The sequence below is a fragment of the Solanum lycopersicum genome, chromosome 6 (genome assembly GCF_036512215.1).
Source record: "Solanum lycopersicum chromosome 6, SLM_r2.1".
Lineage (NCBI taxonomy): Eukaryota > Viridiplantae > Streptophyta > Magnoliopsida > Solanales > Solanaceae > Solanum > Solanum lycopersicum.
The window spans coordinates 52,032,371-52,049,546 of NC_090805.1; the positions used below are offsets into that span (position 1 = coordinate 52,032,371).

Genomic DNA, 17,176 nt, shown 5'->3' on the forward strand with positions numbered 1-17,176 from the left:
ACCCAAAATCTTGAGTTAATCCCATTGAAAACGATGGTAAAATGTCAACAATATTGACATGCAAAGGAATACCTCTGGTAATCCTCAAAGATGAAGATGATTCATTCATTGTGTGACCAATTTTAGATCTATCAAGAACAAAAAATCGATTATTTCATCAAAATATATGAAAAAAATAATAAACAGAACACATATACAAATTTTGAATAAGTAAAAAAAAAAGAAGAGGTAAAAAACTAAAATTAAAGAGTACTTACGAAATTGACTTCAACTTCGGGAGGGAGTAATCTAATTTTGGACAACAATTTGAATTTCAAACCGGATAGCTGGAGTATTAAATGTAGGAGAAAAATTTGGAATGTGAAAAGGAGAGAGAAAATTGTTGTGTATAATTATATACAAAATTAGAAAATAATGTTTTTATACCATTGGTTATATAATAGGTTGTGGACCCTATTAAATATAGCAAACAAAAATAAACTATAACTATATAAGGTAAATAAATTAAACTATACCCCTATAATATAATTAGCTATGAATGTTTGCCATCCCATGTAATTTTCCCAAATAACATCAGTTTGAGGCCTAATCTGAATATTTTATACGAAAAATTATATGAATAAATATATCTTTAAAAATAATTACTGATTTTAGCGATATTTTTTATTTATTATCATTTGTAGTAATATTGTGATAAATCTGTAATATGTATTAAAAATGAATTATGTATGCAATATATTTTGAGTTATAATTGTTTTTTGAATATATTGTGTTTGTTTGGTAAAAAAATTTCACATTGTATTATAAGTGTATTAAAATGTGTGATAAATGTATTATTCATCATTAAAACTTATATTATATTTGAATAATAAATTTATCTTTGTAATATGTATTAAACTTGTATTATGAGTGAATTAAAAGTGGTCAAGTGAAAAAAAATGTTATTGCTATAAATGGTAAATATTTTTTTATTATAATATATTTATGTAAGTTTCTCAATATTAAATTGTTATAATATTTCCAATTTAGGTTGTGATTTTTATGATTGAATTATGACTTTTTTAGTAAGCTGCAATTTATTTTAAAGGTTTGTAATTTTTCCATGAGTTATAAAGTTGTGACTTCTTTTTCAATAAGTTGTGACTTTTTCAAAGGGTTATAACTTCTCGAAAAGGCTATTACATTTCAGAGAAGATACAAAAATACATTTGTTCATAATACCATTTGTTGATTATAAATAGAGAGACTTCTACTATTTTTCAATCACAATTTTTTTTAATATTCTACTTTTTTTTTCTTTCATTTTAAATTTTTTTGTGTGATTTATTAACGTTGAGTGAGTTCAAAGTTTAGCGAAATATGACTACCATTATTCTAAAAGGTAAATCGTTCTATTCTAAGATTGTATATTCCATGACCTCAAGTACTTGAGGAAAATAATTATGATGATATATAATTATTTGTTTTTACTTAATATATACATTAGTACGTAATGCTCCAATATATGAAGTTAACATGATGTAATCTAAATTCATTTCTCGTGATGCATATATATATACTTTTGAATAATTTTTTCCAAAATTATTAGACTTTTTAAGAGTTAGATAATTGTCACGATTTGTGTTTCTGATGCTCAAGACAAAGAATGTGTTTATTTATAAAAAAAAATCATATATTTATATAAAAGATAACCCTAGGCCTGCCTACGTGACACCACCACAAGCAAGAATTTCCTTTTAAATTTATTTATTTTCAAAACTAGCCATCGTCTTTCATGAAAAGATGTGACTTTTATGACAAGTTAGGACTTTTATGAAAAACTGTGACTTTAATAAAGAGTTGTGACTTTTATCAAAAGTTGTGACTTTTATGAAAAATTGTGACTTCAATTAATAGTTGTGACTTTTATGAAAAGTTGTAGCTTCTATAAAAAGTTGCGATCGAATGAAAAGTTGTGACTTTTCTAAAAGATTGTGAACTTTCTGAAGGGTCGCAACTTTTCCAAATAGTTGTAACCTTTCTGGTGAGGCACAATAAATAGTTGTTTACAGTTGCCTTTGTTTTCTATCTTCTCATTTTAAAATAACAAAAAGTCTGATGTTCTTCTTCTACTTTCGCAAAATTAAATATTTGTGTACTATGCTCCTATTGAGTGACTTACTGACACCACATATTGTTTTTGTATCAATATGTTGGTGAATAAAATTGTTCTATCATGAGAGGATGTAATTCTTTGAACTTATGATTTTTTAGGGGAATAGTTTTCTTAAATGGACATTGTGCATTCAGTTTATTTGATTTTTCCTTTCTATTTCATTATATTTTTACATATTCTGGTATATTCTTTTAAACTCATTAATTTATGCTTATGATACTAATTATTGTTTTTGAGTACATGTTTTAAACTCTGTTTTTATGTTTGTGCAAAGTTATTGTCTCTGATTATATTGAACATATATGCATATAGTATGTATATTCATTATAAAGAAAACAATTCTTGTACTCAGTTTAAAGAATTTATGTTTTGACATTTTATATCAAATTTTATGACGTAAAATTGCTATATATAAGCTTGCATATTGTCTATTTTTACATAGATATGAAATTTATCACTTATCAATTGAAGCAATTCATTATGCAAGTTCAAAAATAATAATTGCTTTCATGTTGAAGCATATTTTTTTCCTCTAAATATGTCAACGATTTTGAAATTTTCTCCTAAGACATATATCACAATTGTATAATTTATGCAACTTAAATATTTCTTTATATTGGTAAATGTCTTATATATATATATATATATATATATATATATATATATATATATATATATTCTTATTTTCTTCATTATTTTTGTTTTAATGTTGATTAAAGATTTCATAATTTATTATTTCGTGTATAATCATTCATTAGAGGTTCCCGACTTTTGGTGCTCGGCTTTAACTTATGGGCAATTTGACACTTAGACACAAACTTTGCTATGTCCCTTTTTAAACCGCTCCCCCCGTGATTATGACAAATAATCAAATTCATGTTGAATATTGCTAATATTTTTTAAGAACCTATTTTCCCATTACTTTTAATGTATGGATATTGGTAAAATAATTAATTGCAAATTAAATATAATTTTTATTTTTAATCGCACGAAGCGCGGACAAATTACCTAGTTGTATATAATGACAAACTATTAATTCAAATTAATTGTTTTAACTACAGTTTGATTTAATTGTGCCCATAGCAAACATGTTGTTAGTCGCCTCTCTCCCTTAAACTCTCGCTCGTCACTCTCCCTCTCTCGCTCGTCACTCTCCCTCTCTCGCTCGCCACTCTCCCCCTCACCTCTCTCGCTTTATACAAACAGAAATGTATAAATTGCATTTTTGTTTGTATAACGCGAGAAAAAATTGTATATATACATGCAAATATATATATCTTCGTCTTATACACTTACAATTATACAATACAAATATTTTTCTATCCCATTTTCTTTTGTCTTTCTCTCTTTGTCGCTTAATAAAAACACAAATTATACAAAATATAATGTATAATTTATGTTTGTGTAAAGCGAGGCAGAGAACGCTTTGATATTCTAAACATTGTATTTCGATTCAATTGTATATAAATTCAAATTTTATACAAATATACAAATACATAAAATTGAATTGAGAGGATGAAACGATTTATACAAATGAGTGACTGACGACAATTTATACAAATGGTCTGCTAGCGAAATTATACAAATCTAAAGAGGAGCCAACGAATTATACAATTATTTCTTCAGCCACTGCCTTTTGTATATGTGTATAGCGAAAATAGCATAGCAAAGTTTTGTTATGGAGTATAATTATGCAAACTATAGTTAAAACATACAAATGTGATTTTGTGTTTGCTATATATGAAGTTGTTCATTATTTATCAATTCTAATTATGTGATTTAGATTGTCAGGAAATTTGCTTCAAAATAGTTATTACTATATAAACATTTCCATTTTGTTTTACTTATTTAGGGGAAATGCATAAATACCCTTAATCTATGCTCGAAATCTCAAAGACAAATCTATATTATATTAAAGTCCTATCATCCCCTAAACTTAGTTTATAAATAATTTTCTACTCCTTTTCGATTTACGTAGCACTAACTTGAAAAAAATGTCAACACACGCTTGACCTACAAGATAGTGTACATGTACACACGTGCGTGTAATCCACATGGCATTATTTAGCTAATATTGCATATATATATATATATATATATATATATAAATTTATTACGGTACTTCCACTTCTCTTACAACTAAACCCCTCTTTCACTTTTCTTCCACATCTGTCCAAACCTACATTTAATCCCACATCATAAGTTATAACCCTTTGATCTCTACGGAAATCAAAAGGGTTTTAACCTAATAACGGTTCTAGTAAGGATCTACTTTTTTATTTCTTTAGTTTGTTAGGTTCAAATTTTAGTTTGAAATTTGCTAAGCTTAGTTTGCTGTCATATTTTGTTCATCTCGTTAAACATCGTCTTCAAATGTTAGTATCTTCTTCGATTTGGATATTGCCAAGTTCAATTGTGGTATTTTTTAGACGTTTAAGAAGAAAAAATAATATTTTTAATCTTATTTTATGAATCAAAATAAAATAATATGAATTATGTACAAAAAGGTATGGAACTTTTTTCTAATAAATATTCTTATATTTTTAGAATTGAAGAAGGGATAATTGACCTTAAGGTTAACATTCATTTACATTGATTATTAATAAAACTCATGAAATATTACTTTAAATTAATACAATATCTATAAAATGTTATTTATAGAGTTGTTGTTGATCTCTATTTCATTTAAACTTTATAACTTTTAGGGAATGGCTTTATAATTGGTTCAATTGAAAAACCAAAAGAAAAAAAAAACACTACGGATTCATTGTAGAATGGAAGTGTTTCGAGGCAGAGTTCATTTTTTCCCCTTTTCAACACAGAGCACATATTTCAGCATTAGAGCTCGAGCAAGCTTCAAGGTTCAACAAGAAAATGACCCTTTTTTCCAGGCCGCCATTGAACGAGCTTCACTTCGTTTCCGGGAGTCTCAATCTCCAGGCAAATCCATTCTTCAATTTTCTTAGCTTTGATGGCGGGTTGTTGAAATTGAAAAGAATCACTGCAGCAAATTCGATTGAGTTGCTAGGTTCAAGACTTAATTTTTGCTTTTGCAGATCCTCTCCTTATTGACCCTTATGTCGCCTGCCTTCTTCCTTGTAATAGTCTCGAAGACATGGATCAACAGCTGCACCCATACTGTCTTGCAACTAAGTTTATTGATGACAAGTTGCTTGAAACAATGCAGTCTACTGATGGACTGAAACAGGTATAAAACCAATATTAACAAGGATCTAATTAATTGGTTTTGACCACACACACATGCTGCAGGTTGTTTTGTTAACAGATGGACTGGATACGCGACCTTACAGGCTCAACTGGCCAAAATCAACTTTAGTATTTGACATATGCCCCGACAAAGTATTTAGAGGAGCACTTCAGAAGCTTCAAGGTTTTTTTTTTAACATCCTTCTCACAAAAACTTTTTGTGTGTGTTATTTCTTTCAACTTACACCATGCTCCTTCTGATTTTTCTCTATTTATGAGATATGATTTTACTGTTCTATATTAACTATATATGTTCATATTCGGTGCAATTGCTGATCATGCGATTATTCCAGCTACAGAATTTATTCTTCACTCTTTCTTATTGGGGCGGGGGTTGTTGTTTAGGTAGAATCTGGGAAACAATAGCTTTTAGTCAAATCAAACAGACAATGGTTTCCTCCCTTTTTCATTCAAAGCAACCATCTTTTGGTGGCCTAAGGATGTTTTCAAAGTCTTAAAATTGTGTTTGCAGTTGCAAATACCCTAATAAATGATCATGAAGCTCTAATTTATTCTGTTCTTTCCTCCAGCTGAATGCATTAAGAGATCCTTTTTTTTTAAAAAAAAAAAATGGTATTGTTATATTCCTCAATGCTGGAGACCTCCAAAAAAGAGACACAAAGGAGCAAAAGTAATTAAAAAGAGCTAAAAGATCAATTATCTGGTCTACTTCTATATATTCCTCTTTACACAAAAAATATAAGGATACAATACAGTTACCATTAACTATTCATATGAAATTAAATCTATCCTCAAAACATCTCCTATTTCTTTCATTTCCAAACTGTCCACCATATGCATGCTGGGATGACTCTGCACCAATTCTTTTGGTTCTTGTTTCCCCCCTCTTCTGATCCAGCAACTAAGTAAATCAGCAGATCCCTTTCTTTTTTCCCATTTTTGTAGAAACTATGTCCTTATGTTGGATGTGTGCTTCCATCTTTTTCCCATTCTTTCCAGCTCTTGTATCTGAACTAAACGGTTCTTTCCTGTCACTTAAACCTAATACCTTCTGTATAGGAAATAAAAGGTACCTTAAAGGAGCTTTTGTATATCTGTTACAAGGGAGAAGACTCAGGAGTTATTTTACCTTGCAAATTCAACAGTCTTGGCACTAGTCAAACCATAACACCCTGTAGTAACTTCCTTGGTTTCTCCTACAAAGTCTCAACCTAGTCTTGTAAAAATGAAATTTCAGATCTTGTAAAAGAATTTCTTTCTTTTTGATGAAAAGACTCAAATATGCCATCAAACTTTCAAAGTTTTAGCTAATACATGCTATAGGTGTTAAAGAAAAGGCCCATTCATGCCTTCTTTTCAACTTTGATTTTGCAAAACCATTGTTTACATCCCAAACAACTTTTAACACTTTCCAATTTGAGTTTTTGCATCAAATGAACTCTTTTTGCTTCTTCTTCCTTAAGAACACCAAGAACACATAAAGAATATTAACAATTCTTAAATTTCAAACTTCTTTGATTCTTCACGAAATCACCTCCAATTTCAAGAGTAGTTTTCCACCGAGGTAGATACCAAAACTCGATATTTTTTGAGCGCGAATTCAATGACTCAGCATGATTGAGACCTGATGAAAATTAAGTGAATTGTCCTTCAATATTAGAGGAAGAAAGATCACAACTACATGCCAAATTTGAGGCGCATGAAGTTTATAAATGCTTGAAGTTATGTGCCATTGGTAAAGCCCCTGGACATGATGGTTACACTATGGGTTTTTTCATCAAATGTTGGGAAATTCTTATACAGGACATCACGGATGCCTTCCATAATTTCTATGAGTAGGAAATATTTGAGAAGTGTTTCAATGCCACATATATTGCCTTGATCCCAAAGAAGAAAGGAGCAAAGGAACTTAAAGACTTAGACCAATAAGCTTGATAGGCAGTTTCTCTAAGTTGTTGTCTAAAGTCTTAACAGAATGAATCAAAAGCGTGATGTACAAGCTGGTAGACTCCCAACAGATGAATTTCATCAAAGGAGGACAAATAATAGATGCAAATAGAAAATGAAGCAATAGACTCTAGAGTGGATCAAAACAAACCAGGCATATGCAAATTGGACAATGAGAAAGCTTATGATCATGTACTGGGGTTCCTTCTCAATATACTCAGGAAAAGGGATTTGGAGAAAAGTGGATTAGATGGATATATATTGGGATTTTTGCATTTGAATAGTAAAGTTTTTTATCCTCATTAATGGTGTTCCTGAAGGTTTTTTTGTAGCTAAAGTGAACTCAGACAAGGGGATCCCCATCATTTTTATTTTTTGCCATGGAGGGACTTAATAACATGATCAAGACAGCTAAAACAAATAGGTGGATGACATGATTTTAAGTGTCTACAAACAATGAGAGGAGTTTGGAGGGAATCTCCAATATGCAGATGACACTTTGATTTTTTGTGATGCAGATGAGGAACAACTAAGGTACCTCAGGATCATTCGGGTGCTTTTGAAGGTATGTCAGGTCTTCACATCAACTAGGAAAGAACCATTTATATCCTATAAACTTGGTCTCTAATATGGAGCTTTTGGGCGCTAGAAGGCGAGGTGGGAGCACTACCTGCTATCTATCTGGGGATGCCATTGGGAGCAAAATCACAGTCCAAGAAAATCTGGTTGGTCAGAGGGAGAGCACAATATTTATCGGGGGGGGGGGGGGGGAGGCAAGCTCACTTTGATAAATGCATTTTTAGATGGCTTTTCCTACGTACATGCTAAATTTCTTCCCCATGCCTGCAGGATTAGCACAAAGATTGGATAAACTAAGAAGGAATTTTTTCGGGCAGAGAAACAAGAAAAGAAAGGGATACCATCCGATAAAATGGAAAGTTCTGATCAGGGAAAAAAACAAGGATGATTAGGCATCAACAATTTGAAGAACCAAATTAAGGCTCTAAAACTGAAAAGGTTGTGGAGATATGCTCATGAACCACACTCATTGTGGAGCAAGGTGATTAAACTGAAGTATGGAGAGATGGATTCGTGGGTCACCAAGGAAGCAACCAATCTCTATGGTGTTACTGTTTGGAGATTAATTAGGAACTGGTGGCCTTTCTTAAAAAATCATAGTACTATAACCTAAGTTGCTAGGATATGAGAGTCGGATTCGGCAAAATCCAAATTTTAAGATTCAGGGGTGCAAATCCGAGTATAGATATGAGTGCGGGGATACGGCTATAATTTTTCAATATTGTAAAAATATAGTTATAAAGATATTATAAATTTGAGAGATATGTTGTGATAAACTTATTATTTTTAGCGTACCTCTAAAAATAATTATATCAATAACAATATATCTAGTTTAATAAAATAAGTGGGATATATATATAAGTGAATTATACCATACATACCAACTACTAAACAACTACATAAGGTATCGCTAAAAATATTTGTTAGAGAAGAGAGAAAATATAATAAATATAATTTATTTATAAAAAGTGACACTTATTTCGAGAAACCCTTCATCTTCGAGAGTTCCTTTTCAAGAAAAATTGAAAAGACTCTGTATTTTCTTCAAGAAAGATAAAAAAGACTCTGTATTTCCTTGTACTTTTTCAAGAAAACTTCCTTTTTTCTCTATATTTTTATAATGAAGCTTGAGAAAGTAAAGACTCTGTATTTTGAGAAACCCTTCATCTCTGGGAGTTCTATTTTGAGAAAAATTGAGAAAACTCTGTACTTCTTCAAGAATGAAAAAGACTTTGGATTTTCTCTTTACTTTCTCAAGCTTCATCATAAAAATCGCTCCGCCTACTCTCTAAAGACGTCGCCGGAAACTGATCTTTTTTTCCAAATATTTTCTCGGCTTTGGTCAAAGTGTCCAGATCAGATTGACTGAATCCGACACGCACCCGTGCCCGCACCAGTGTCGCGTCGAGACGAGACAGGTTCGCCTGCAAATATGAAGAGTCCGTGCAACATAGACTATAAAAATAGTACACAATGGTATCAAGACACGATTATGGAAAGATAAATGGCTTGGTAATTAGAATTTGTCAGAGATCTCCCCAACATCTTCAACTTAGCACTACATAAAGATAGAATAGTGGCTGAAATGTGGTCTCCCCAAGGTTGGGATCTATCTCGCAGAAGGACTTTAAATGTCTGGGAAGTTTGTAGATTATTGAGTTCTTTAAAAGGTTGGAATCATTTCAATGTTCGAAGGAAGGAGGGGACTGTGTACGGTGGACAGAGCACAACAAAGGAAGATACAAAGTGAGCTCAGGTTACCAGGTCATAAACAGGGCTCCTCTAACCCTCAATTGGCCTTGGAGACTGTTAAGATATGATACATCGGCTTCACTCAACCCCAAAAGCTAACTCATGAGGGGAGGATTGCCAAGTACATATAAGGAGACCATCAGTCCATTTCCCAACCAATGTGGGACTTATACCCACTTTAACACCCCCCTTCACGCCCAAGCTCGACTGGAACATAGATCGAGATCCCAAACGGGGATGGACCTGGCTCTGATACCATGTTAAGATATGGCACCTGGAACTAACTCACCCCCAAAAGTTAGCTCATGAGGGGAGGATTGCCCAAGTCCATATAAGGAGACCATTGGTCCATTCCCCAACCAATGTAAGACTTTTACCCACTCTAACAGGGACAAATCTGGAAAACCAAACCTCCTCTTAAGGTGACATGTTTTACTTGGCTACTAGCAAAATAGGTAGTACTAACATATGAGAATTTAAGGAAAAGAAACAACATTCTGGTGACATGTTGTTGTTATGTGGGGAAGCAACTAAGATAGTTAGGCATTTGTTCTTACATTGCAAAATCACTGATCAACTAACATTTGATGTTCGTTTTTTTGGAATATTTTTTTAATACAGGTGAATTTTTTATATCTATAGATGATTTTAAAATTTTATTATTTTTTTAAAAAAAAAGAAATTTGAGATGTAGCTGAAATTTGAGATGATTGCGTGAAGAATTGAAGATGTTGAAAATTTGGGAGTTGTTTGTGTTCTTGGGTTTCTTAGGGAAGAAGAAACAAAAAGAGAGTACATTTGATCCAAAAACTTCAATTGAAAGTGTTAAACGTTATTTGGGGTGTAAAAAGTGGTTTTGCAAATCCAAAGTTAAAAAATTGATCTTTTGAAAGTTCGGTGACATATTTGAGCCTTTTTCCTTTTATTGTGAATCCATATAGCCATGTTATGTAGTTCATAGAAGATACTAGTACCACTATTTACTATCTTTGTCTGCCATATTATTTATATTTACGTTCTAGTTGGAAATCAATTAATAATTATTATTAAAAAAGAAATTTATCAATCAATCAATTATTTCTCATTTCCAAACTAGTTGAGGCACTGGATATGTTGTTGAAACCACGTGAGGCTTCTTCTAGTTCTTGTTACAAGTAAATGGAATATAATGAGCGGGATAGTGATAACCAAAATGTCCTTTTTTTTGGGGATAAAGAAGTGATAAGCTAAATGTCTTTTTTGGGATATACTAATAAGCAAATATTAATTTTTGGGTGAGTGGGGAGGGAATAAAGAAGTGATATTATGATAAGCAAATATTATGATGTTGAGGTAGTACTTCCTTTTTTGGTTCTTTCTACCAGACATACTATTATATTTGTTAATATATCTCGCTGAGTTGGTGATGAGTTTTTTTAATCTCAAAATTGTTTTTATGAACCATATCATCAGTTGGCATCCCTCGAATTTGCCAGCTATCTGTACAATCTTCTCTTTACACCAAAAATAGGAAGGATCATTCGATATTCTCAATGCGGACTCACTATTTTGAAAGAATCATCTATGTCTTCCATTCCTCAGGCATCAAAAGAGACATAGTTAGCTATGTTATTTCCGAGCTTAGTGAATTCTTGATTAGACTTGCATGCTTTTTTCAATGGCATCTACAACTTTTATTATGGTTGTGTTTGACGAATAATGTTTTTCTTCCTAGATTTTCCTTCTACCATTTTGTCTTTATTCCTATGTGTTGGTTTGATGAGCACATGAAGCATATCCTTATGGTACCACTGTGGATGACATAGATGCTGGGGCTAAGATTCCAAGAGGATGCATGTCTTTTCATGTCCCATCAGAGTCTTTTGACGTAGAAAATACACTGTGCAGCAAAGGATTCAGCGGTACAAGACCAAGTATTTGGGCTTTTCAGGTGAATATATGGTTTCTGATATTTCTTTTGACCTTCTATGAAGTAAGAATTCATTTATGGCACTTAGAGTGTTAGAGTTTTTATCCCTGCTGGCTCTTCATCCATACAAGCTCAAACAAAAGAGAGGATTTTTACTCAACTCTCATCCACCAGAAAAGACAATAACTAGAAAAGAAAACACAGAGCTTGGGCTGCATGTCACAGAGACTAAATTTTTGGCATGTCAGTGAGCATCTTTCTTGAGTACGGCTGTTTATGCTTCCATCTTTGTGCTCCAGATTGTAGCGAACTTCTCGTTAGTTGTGAAACTTGTGTCCGTCTTTGATTCGATTTGTCTTGGCTACTGGCTTCACTGACATATAATCACAATATGTATATTTCCCACTCATCAGCGTGGTAGTTCACATTCCTAAATTGTCGCTGCTATTGGCAGCATCATGACTGATCATCTTGCACTTCTAGAAGGTCACCTTGTGTTCGAAGTACCACTTTTATTCTCATTTGGGTTTGAACTTGCTACTCCCCATTCCCAATTTATATGACTCGGTTCGTTTTTATTCAATCCCAAAAAGAATTATAATTTTATATTGAGTAACAATTTACTTTAAACTGTTCATTTTACCCTTAGTGAAATGATTGTTTAGCCATGCAAACATCTATTACTTATTTTAGGCCACAAGTTTCAAAAGTTTGTCTTTCTTTCTTAAAACTCTGTGCCAAGTCCAACCACACCATATAAAATGGGACGGAGGAAGTATATGTATTATGGTCAATAGCGTACAATTGATGTTGGAATTCATGTGTATAGAGTATCTTATCAGTAAATAGGACCTCATTTGTAGGGATTGCCTGTTGTGAACTTGGAAAGTTTTAAAGATATCTTGTCTACTGTCAGTAATTTAGCCATGAAGGGATGTCTTTTTTTGGGAGAACTTCCTGTCTGGCTGGCTGAAATGGATGTTGGAGACCAGGTTGGTGATCTTGTAAGTTGAGCAGACAGTTTCTTTGTTCAATTAAAGCATTAGAGAATCGTCACGACAATCTAATTCTTGGTTTGTGTTCAGTCTGCCATAAAGAAGTGGCTTGACGATCTCTTCATGAGCTATGGTTTTCGGGTTAAGATGATTGAATATGATGAAGTTGCACGAAACCTCAGGCAAGATTCTGCAAAAAGAGTGTCAGAAGTCAGCACAAGCATACTTTTTGTTGCAGAGCATCTACGTTTCTCTGATGATCAGGTAGATTTACTATACCTGTATAGGTTTGTGCTAATGTATACTCATTCTCTTGAGATCCCTAGTATCTAAACATATTGGTATCCGAACAGATGGAAACCTGGAGGACAGAATTTCAGAGAATAGAGGAAGAAGGGGATGAAGAAGGCTTTGAGGAGCTTTAGGGAAGTTATAAAAGTATATGTTTCCTTCTACTAAAACTGGCTGTATTTTGAATTAACCCTGCAAACTGCAAGCAGTATATTACCTGTAGAGATTCAACTTGCTATGCCTACATAGGACTTTGGCGCATAAGATATGCAAGAGTGAGGCGCAATCTGCATAAAGGAAGTTATATATACATGCTTCATACCTTCCATGTACACCTTAGACCATTTTCAGAAATTGGTGTATGAACTATTAGCATTCGTGGCAATGTAACAGCAAATTTCTTTGTGCATTCTCCGTGTGACAACCATCGGATATGGAAGCTACATATTAGTTGACAATGACTTGGAGCCTCTTAGTTCCAGTAAGTCAATAGTTTTGTATCTTGCTAGCCCAGAAAAATGATACAAACACACAAGTAAAGAGTATCAGTAGCCAGTAGAAGAAGGAAGAATATCCAGAATTTTTATCCCTCGATTGGGAAAATGAGAAGCTACTACACACGAGAAATCTATGACCCGCCTATGACCGGAGACTAAACAGTACATTGAAATAATATCTATAAATTGGAAGGTCCTTTTGAGAAATCCGAGCTTGATCAGCTATCACAGAGCATATAAACTACCTACAAGTAGTTGAGACAGATGCAAAAATTTCCTGCCACTAACAAGCGGGGGCATCTTTCACTTTAGCTGTCTGTCAAAATTTGAAGCAGCCTGTTACTTATTCAAAACTTCACCCCCAGCTAAAGCCAGGATCCTTAGTTACCTGCCTTTCCAACATAGCAGCTCTAATTTCCTCTGTATCATCCCATCTCCCTAACGATGTATACATATTTGCTAGAAGTACATAAGGGGCGGAATTCTGAGGATTAAGACGGATTAGCTCCTCTGCTGCCCGCCTTGCTAAAGTTACATTTCCGTGGAGCCTACAAGAACTAAGCAAAACCTCCCAGACAACAGAGTCATCTTTGCATGACATCTTATCAATGAGTTCTTGTATTTCACTGAACCGGGCAGCGCGACCCAAACAATCAATCATGCAAGTGTAATGATCAGCAAGTGGCATCAACCCATATTGTTGCTGCATTGAATTGAATATCTTAAGCCCCAGATTGACAAGCCCAGAGTGACTACAAGCAGTTAGAGCGGCAATAAAAGTTATAACATCAGGAATTCCTCCTGAACAGATCATGTCTTCATACAAGAAAATAGCTTCATCTCCACAACCATTTTGTGCATAGCCATGTATCATTTCGTTCCATGTAATTATATTCTTATAGGGCATCATGTCAAAATGTACCCTGGCCTCATCTACATCGCCACATTTGGAATACATGTCAATCAGAGTACTTCCGACTACAACATCATTACCATACCCATCTTTAATTATCAGCCCATGAAGTTGTCTCCCTTGCGATAATGAGGATAGCTTTGTACAGCAACTCAGTGTAGTAGCAAATGAGAACTCATTAGGTAACATCCCCATCTGTAGCATTCGCTTAAAGAAAGTAAAAGCTTCTTTATCCAATGAATTATAGGATAAACCAGTAATTAGAGAATTCCAACACACTATATCTGCTTGAGTGAGCCCATCAAAAATACGTACAGCCGCTTCTACTCTACCACATTTTAGGTACATACCAATAAGACCACTAGCTATATATATGTCTCCAGGAAACACACACTTCAATGAAGTAGCATGGACCTGCACCCCACTTTCTAGAAACCCAATCTCAGAACATGAACTAAGTATGATAGCCAAAGTGGTCCGATCAGGTCGCAGATTTTGAAATTGCATTTCTCTGAAAAGCTTTAGTGCCTTGAGATGCTCCTCATTCTGTGAATAGCCTGAAAGAATAGCATTCCATGAAATCAAGCTAGGGCAAGCCATGCTCTCAAATATCAAGCGGCCATTTTCAACATCCCCTGATTTAACATAAGCCGCGAGCATATTTATGTAAGTAACATCATCTGGTTCAACACCCATACCCCGCATCCTTTCCATGTACTCCTTCGCTCTTTCTTTATCATGATTCTGTCCAAACCCACTTATCATAACATTCCAAGAAACAGTACTAGTTTCAGAAAGGTTTCCAAACAATACTACAGCACTTTCCATGTCACCATTTTTTGCATACATGTCAAGCAAGGAGTTACACACGTGAAGGTCTCCTTGAAATCCAAGTTTAATGGTGAAACAATGGACTTGCTTCCCATGCGTATTAGGTAGATCACTATCAGTCTCACCATTCCAACCAAAATTCAAACCCCTGCGTTTAGCACAACCTCTCAGTACACTAGACAATGTAACAGAGTCAATCCTAATTCCACTCCTCTGGATTAACCTAAACATTTCAAATGCCTCTTCCACTTGGTGATTGTCTACCAATCCACACATCATTGCCGTGAAGGAAACCTCATTAGGCTCATCCAACTCCCTAAAGGCTATCAATGCATCCCTAGGGCAGCTACATTTTACATACAAGCTCAACAAAGCATTCCCAACATACACATTCTTGTGAAGCCCATACTTGACAGCAGAAGCATGAGACACCCTGCCGTACTCCAATTCAGCTAACCCGCCACAGGCGCTTAAAACGCTGGCGAATGTGATATGGGTCGGCGAGAAACCATGTGCGTTCATTTGAGAATAAACCTTCAAGGCCTTTGTTTCATGATGGTTTCGAGCAAATGCACTGATGAGAGTGTTCCATGATACAGTGTTTCTTTCAGGCATATTCGAAAATAGCTCATGGGCATTGTCAAGCTGACCTTGCTTACAATAAGCAGTCAAGAGGGAGTGCCAAGAATATACATTTGGTTCAAGCATTTGATCGAACAGGTGTCGTGCGGTGTGAATATGGCCAGATTTGGAATACAATTCTATGAGACGGTTTAGGAGGAATGTATCAGCAGAAAGGCCAATTCGTAGTATATGGGCATGAAGAAGTTTGCCTGCACTGTAAGCTTTGGTGTCAATGGAGGTTTGTAAGAGATTCACCAAGTAGGCAGTGTTGATCCTGGCATGCATTTTTATTTTATTTTGGGTAATAAAACAAAGTAGATGAGCAGAACTTTTTTTCCCTTTTTTCTTTTCTACTACTACTTCAGAAATGACTCGTCAAAAATATATATGGTGAACAAAACCATATACTATTCCCATTTACTTGTGAATTATTTTGAAATTGTTATAAAATTAAGCTCATGACAATATAAATATAAAGAGATGAAGACAAGAGAAGTAAAATGGAAGATAAGACTTTTTTCTTATTCAATTGTATTCAAGTCTCATATGTACAATAGTGAATGAACAACCCTATTTATAGAGTGAAAAATCACTCCAAAGGTCACCATATTAAGTATCATAATAAATAGATACATTCTTATCCAAAAAGGTTCATGTAACCTAGTGATTATGAATGGTTGTTCATGTACCAACCTTATGGACTATCCACTTATTCAATGAATTTATAACGCTCCCCCTTGGATGTCCATAGATAATGTGCCTCGTTAAAACCTTACTAGGAAAAACCCTGTGGGAAAAAATTCTAGTGAAAGAAAAAGAGTACACATATCTTTTGATACGCACCATTTGTTGCCTCATTAAAAACCTTGCCAGGAAAATCCAGTGGAAAAAACCTCGATCAAGGGAAAAAGAGTGCAACGCGTATTGTACTCCCCCTGATTAAAACATCACTTAATTTCTTGTGATGATATCTCCAATCTTCGTACATTGTGGTTGGTATATTCTTTTTTTTTTAAAAAAAAAAGAAGAACCACACATTTCTTGAATATGGTGTGTCATTTATCTCAACCATACGCACTTTTGACTTGCTTCATGGAGGACTTTTATTTCTGCAGAGCAACATTTGCTTCATTGATCCCTAGAATATTATTGTGCCTCCACATGCAAACACATAGCGTGATTGAGATAGAACTTTATGCAGATCAGATAAATATTCTGCATCTGCGTAACCTATCAATTTTGTCTTGGATTCCTCGGGATAGAATAAACCCATAATTATGGTCCTTCGAGGATATTCAATCATGTGCTCAACACCATTTCAATGTCCTTTTATCGGGGAGAAACTGAATCTTGCCAGTAAATTTACTGCAAAACAAATATCTGGTCAAATATTGTTAGTAAGATGCACTAGTGCCCTGATTGCACCAAGATAGAGTTTCATCACCAAGAAACTCT

The 17,176-nt window shown here is 34.0% G+C and overlaps 2 protein-coding genes across 7 annotated transcripts; one reads left to right on the top strand and one right to left on the bottom strand.

Annotated features, from left to right (window-relative positions):
* Nucleotides 1-4,272: 4,272 nt before the first annotated feature.
* On the top strand, nucleotides 4,273-13,263 carry LOC101246066 (O-methyltransferase 1, chloroplastic). 6 transcript variants are annotated; one of them, XM_069298882.1, is made up of 7 exons: nucleotides 4,273-5,095; nucleotides 5,212-5,363; nucleotides 5,426-5,546; nucleotides 11,467-11,591; nucleotides 12,434-12,562; nucleotides 12,656-12,829; nucleotides 12,919-13,263. In XM_069298882.1, exons 1-7 carry the CDS (start codon nucleotides 4,930-4,932, stop codon nucleotides 12,988-12,990), a joined length of 939 nt encoding a protein of 312 aa, XP_069154983.1. In that variant the 5' UTR covers nucleotides 4,273-4,929; the 3' UTR covers nucleotides 12,991-13,263. The 6 variants fall into 6 exon arrangements, with proteins under 6 accessions (XP_069154983.1, XP_004242311.1, XP_010323020.1 ...); XM_004242263.5 differs by having other exon boundaries at nucleotides 4,848-5,095; nucleotides 12,434-12,574; XM_010324718.4 differs by having other exon boundaries at nucleotides 4,856-5,095; nucleotides 11,425-11,591; nucleotides 12,434-12,574.
* A 129-nt stretch (nucleotides 13,264-13,392) lies between these two features.
* LOC101245771 (pentatricopeptide repeat-containing protein) lies at nucleotides 13,393-16,261 on the bottom strand. The gene has a single exon (XM_004242262.5). It carries the CDS (start codon nucleotides 16,004-16,006, stop codon nucleotides 13,709-13,711), a length of 2,298 nt encoding a protein of 765 aa, XP_004242310.1. The 5' UTR covers nucleotides 16,007-16,261; the 3' UTR covers nucleotides 13,393-13,708.
* Between the last annotated feature and the right edge of the window lie 915 nt (nucleotides 16,262-17,176).

Bases quoted from the DNA above. Each gene is read 5' to 3' on its own strand.
- LOC101246066 (XM_010324718.4), top strand. From the start codon at position 4,930: ATGGAAGTGTTTCGAGGCAGAGTTCATTTTTTCCCCTTTTCAACACAG. The intron at 5,096-5,211 runs GCAAATCCATTC...TTGCTTTTGCAG, and splicing joins CCGGGAGTCTCAATCTCCAG to ATCCTCTCCTTATTGACCCT. The intron at 5,547-11,424 runs GTTTTTTTTTTA...TGGTTTGATGAG, and splicing joins AGCACTTCAGAAGCTTCAAG to CACATGAAGCATATCCTTAT.
- LOC101245771 (XM_004242262.5), bottom strand. From the start codon at position 16,006: ATGCATGCCAGGATCAACACTGCCTACTTGGTGAATCTCTTACAAACC.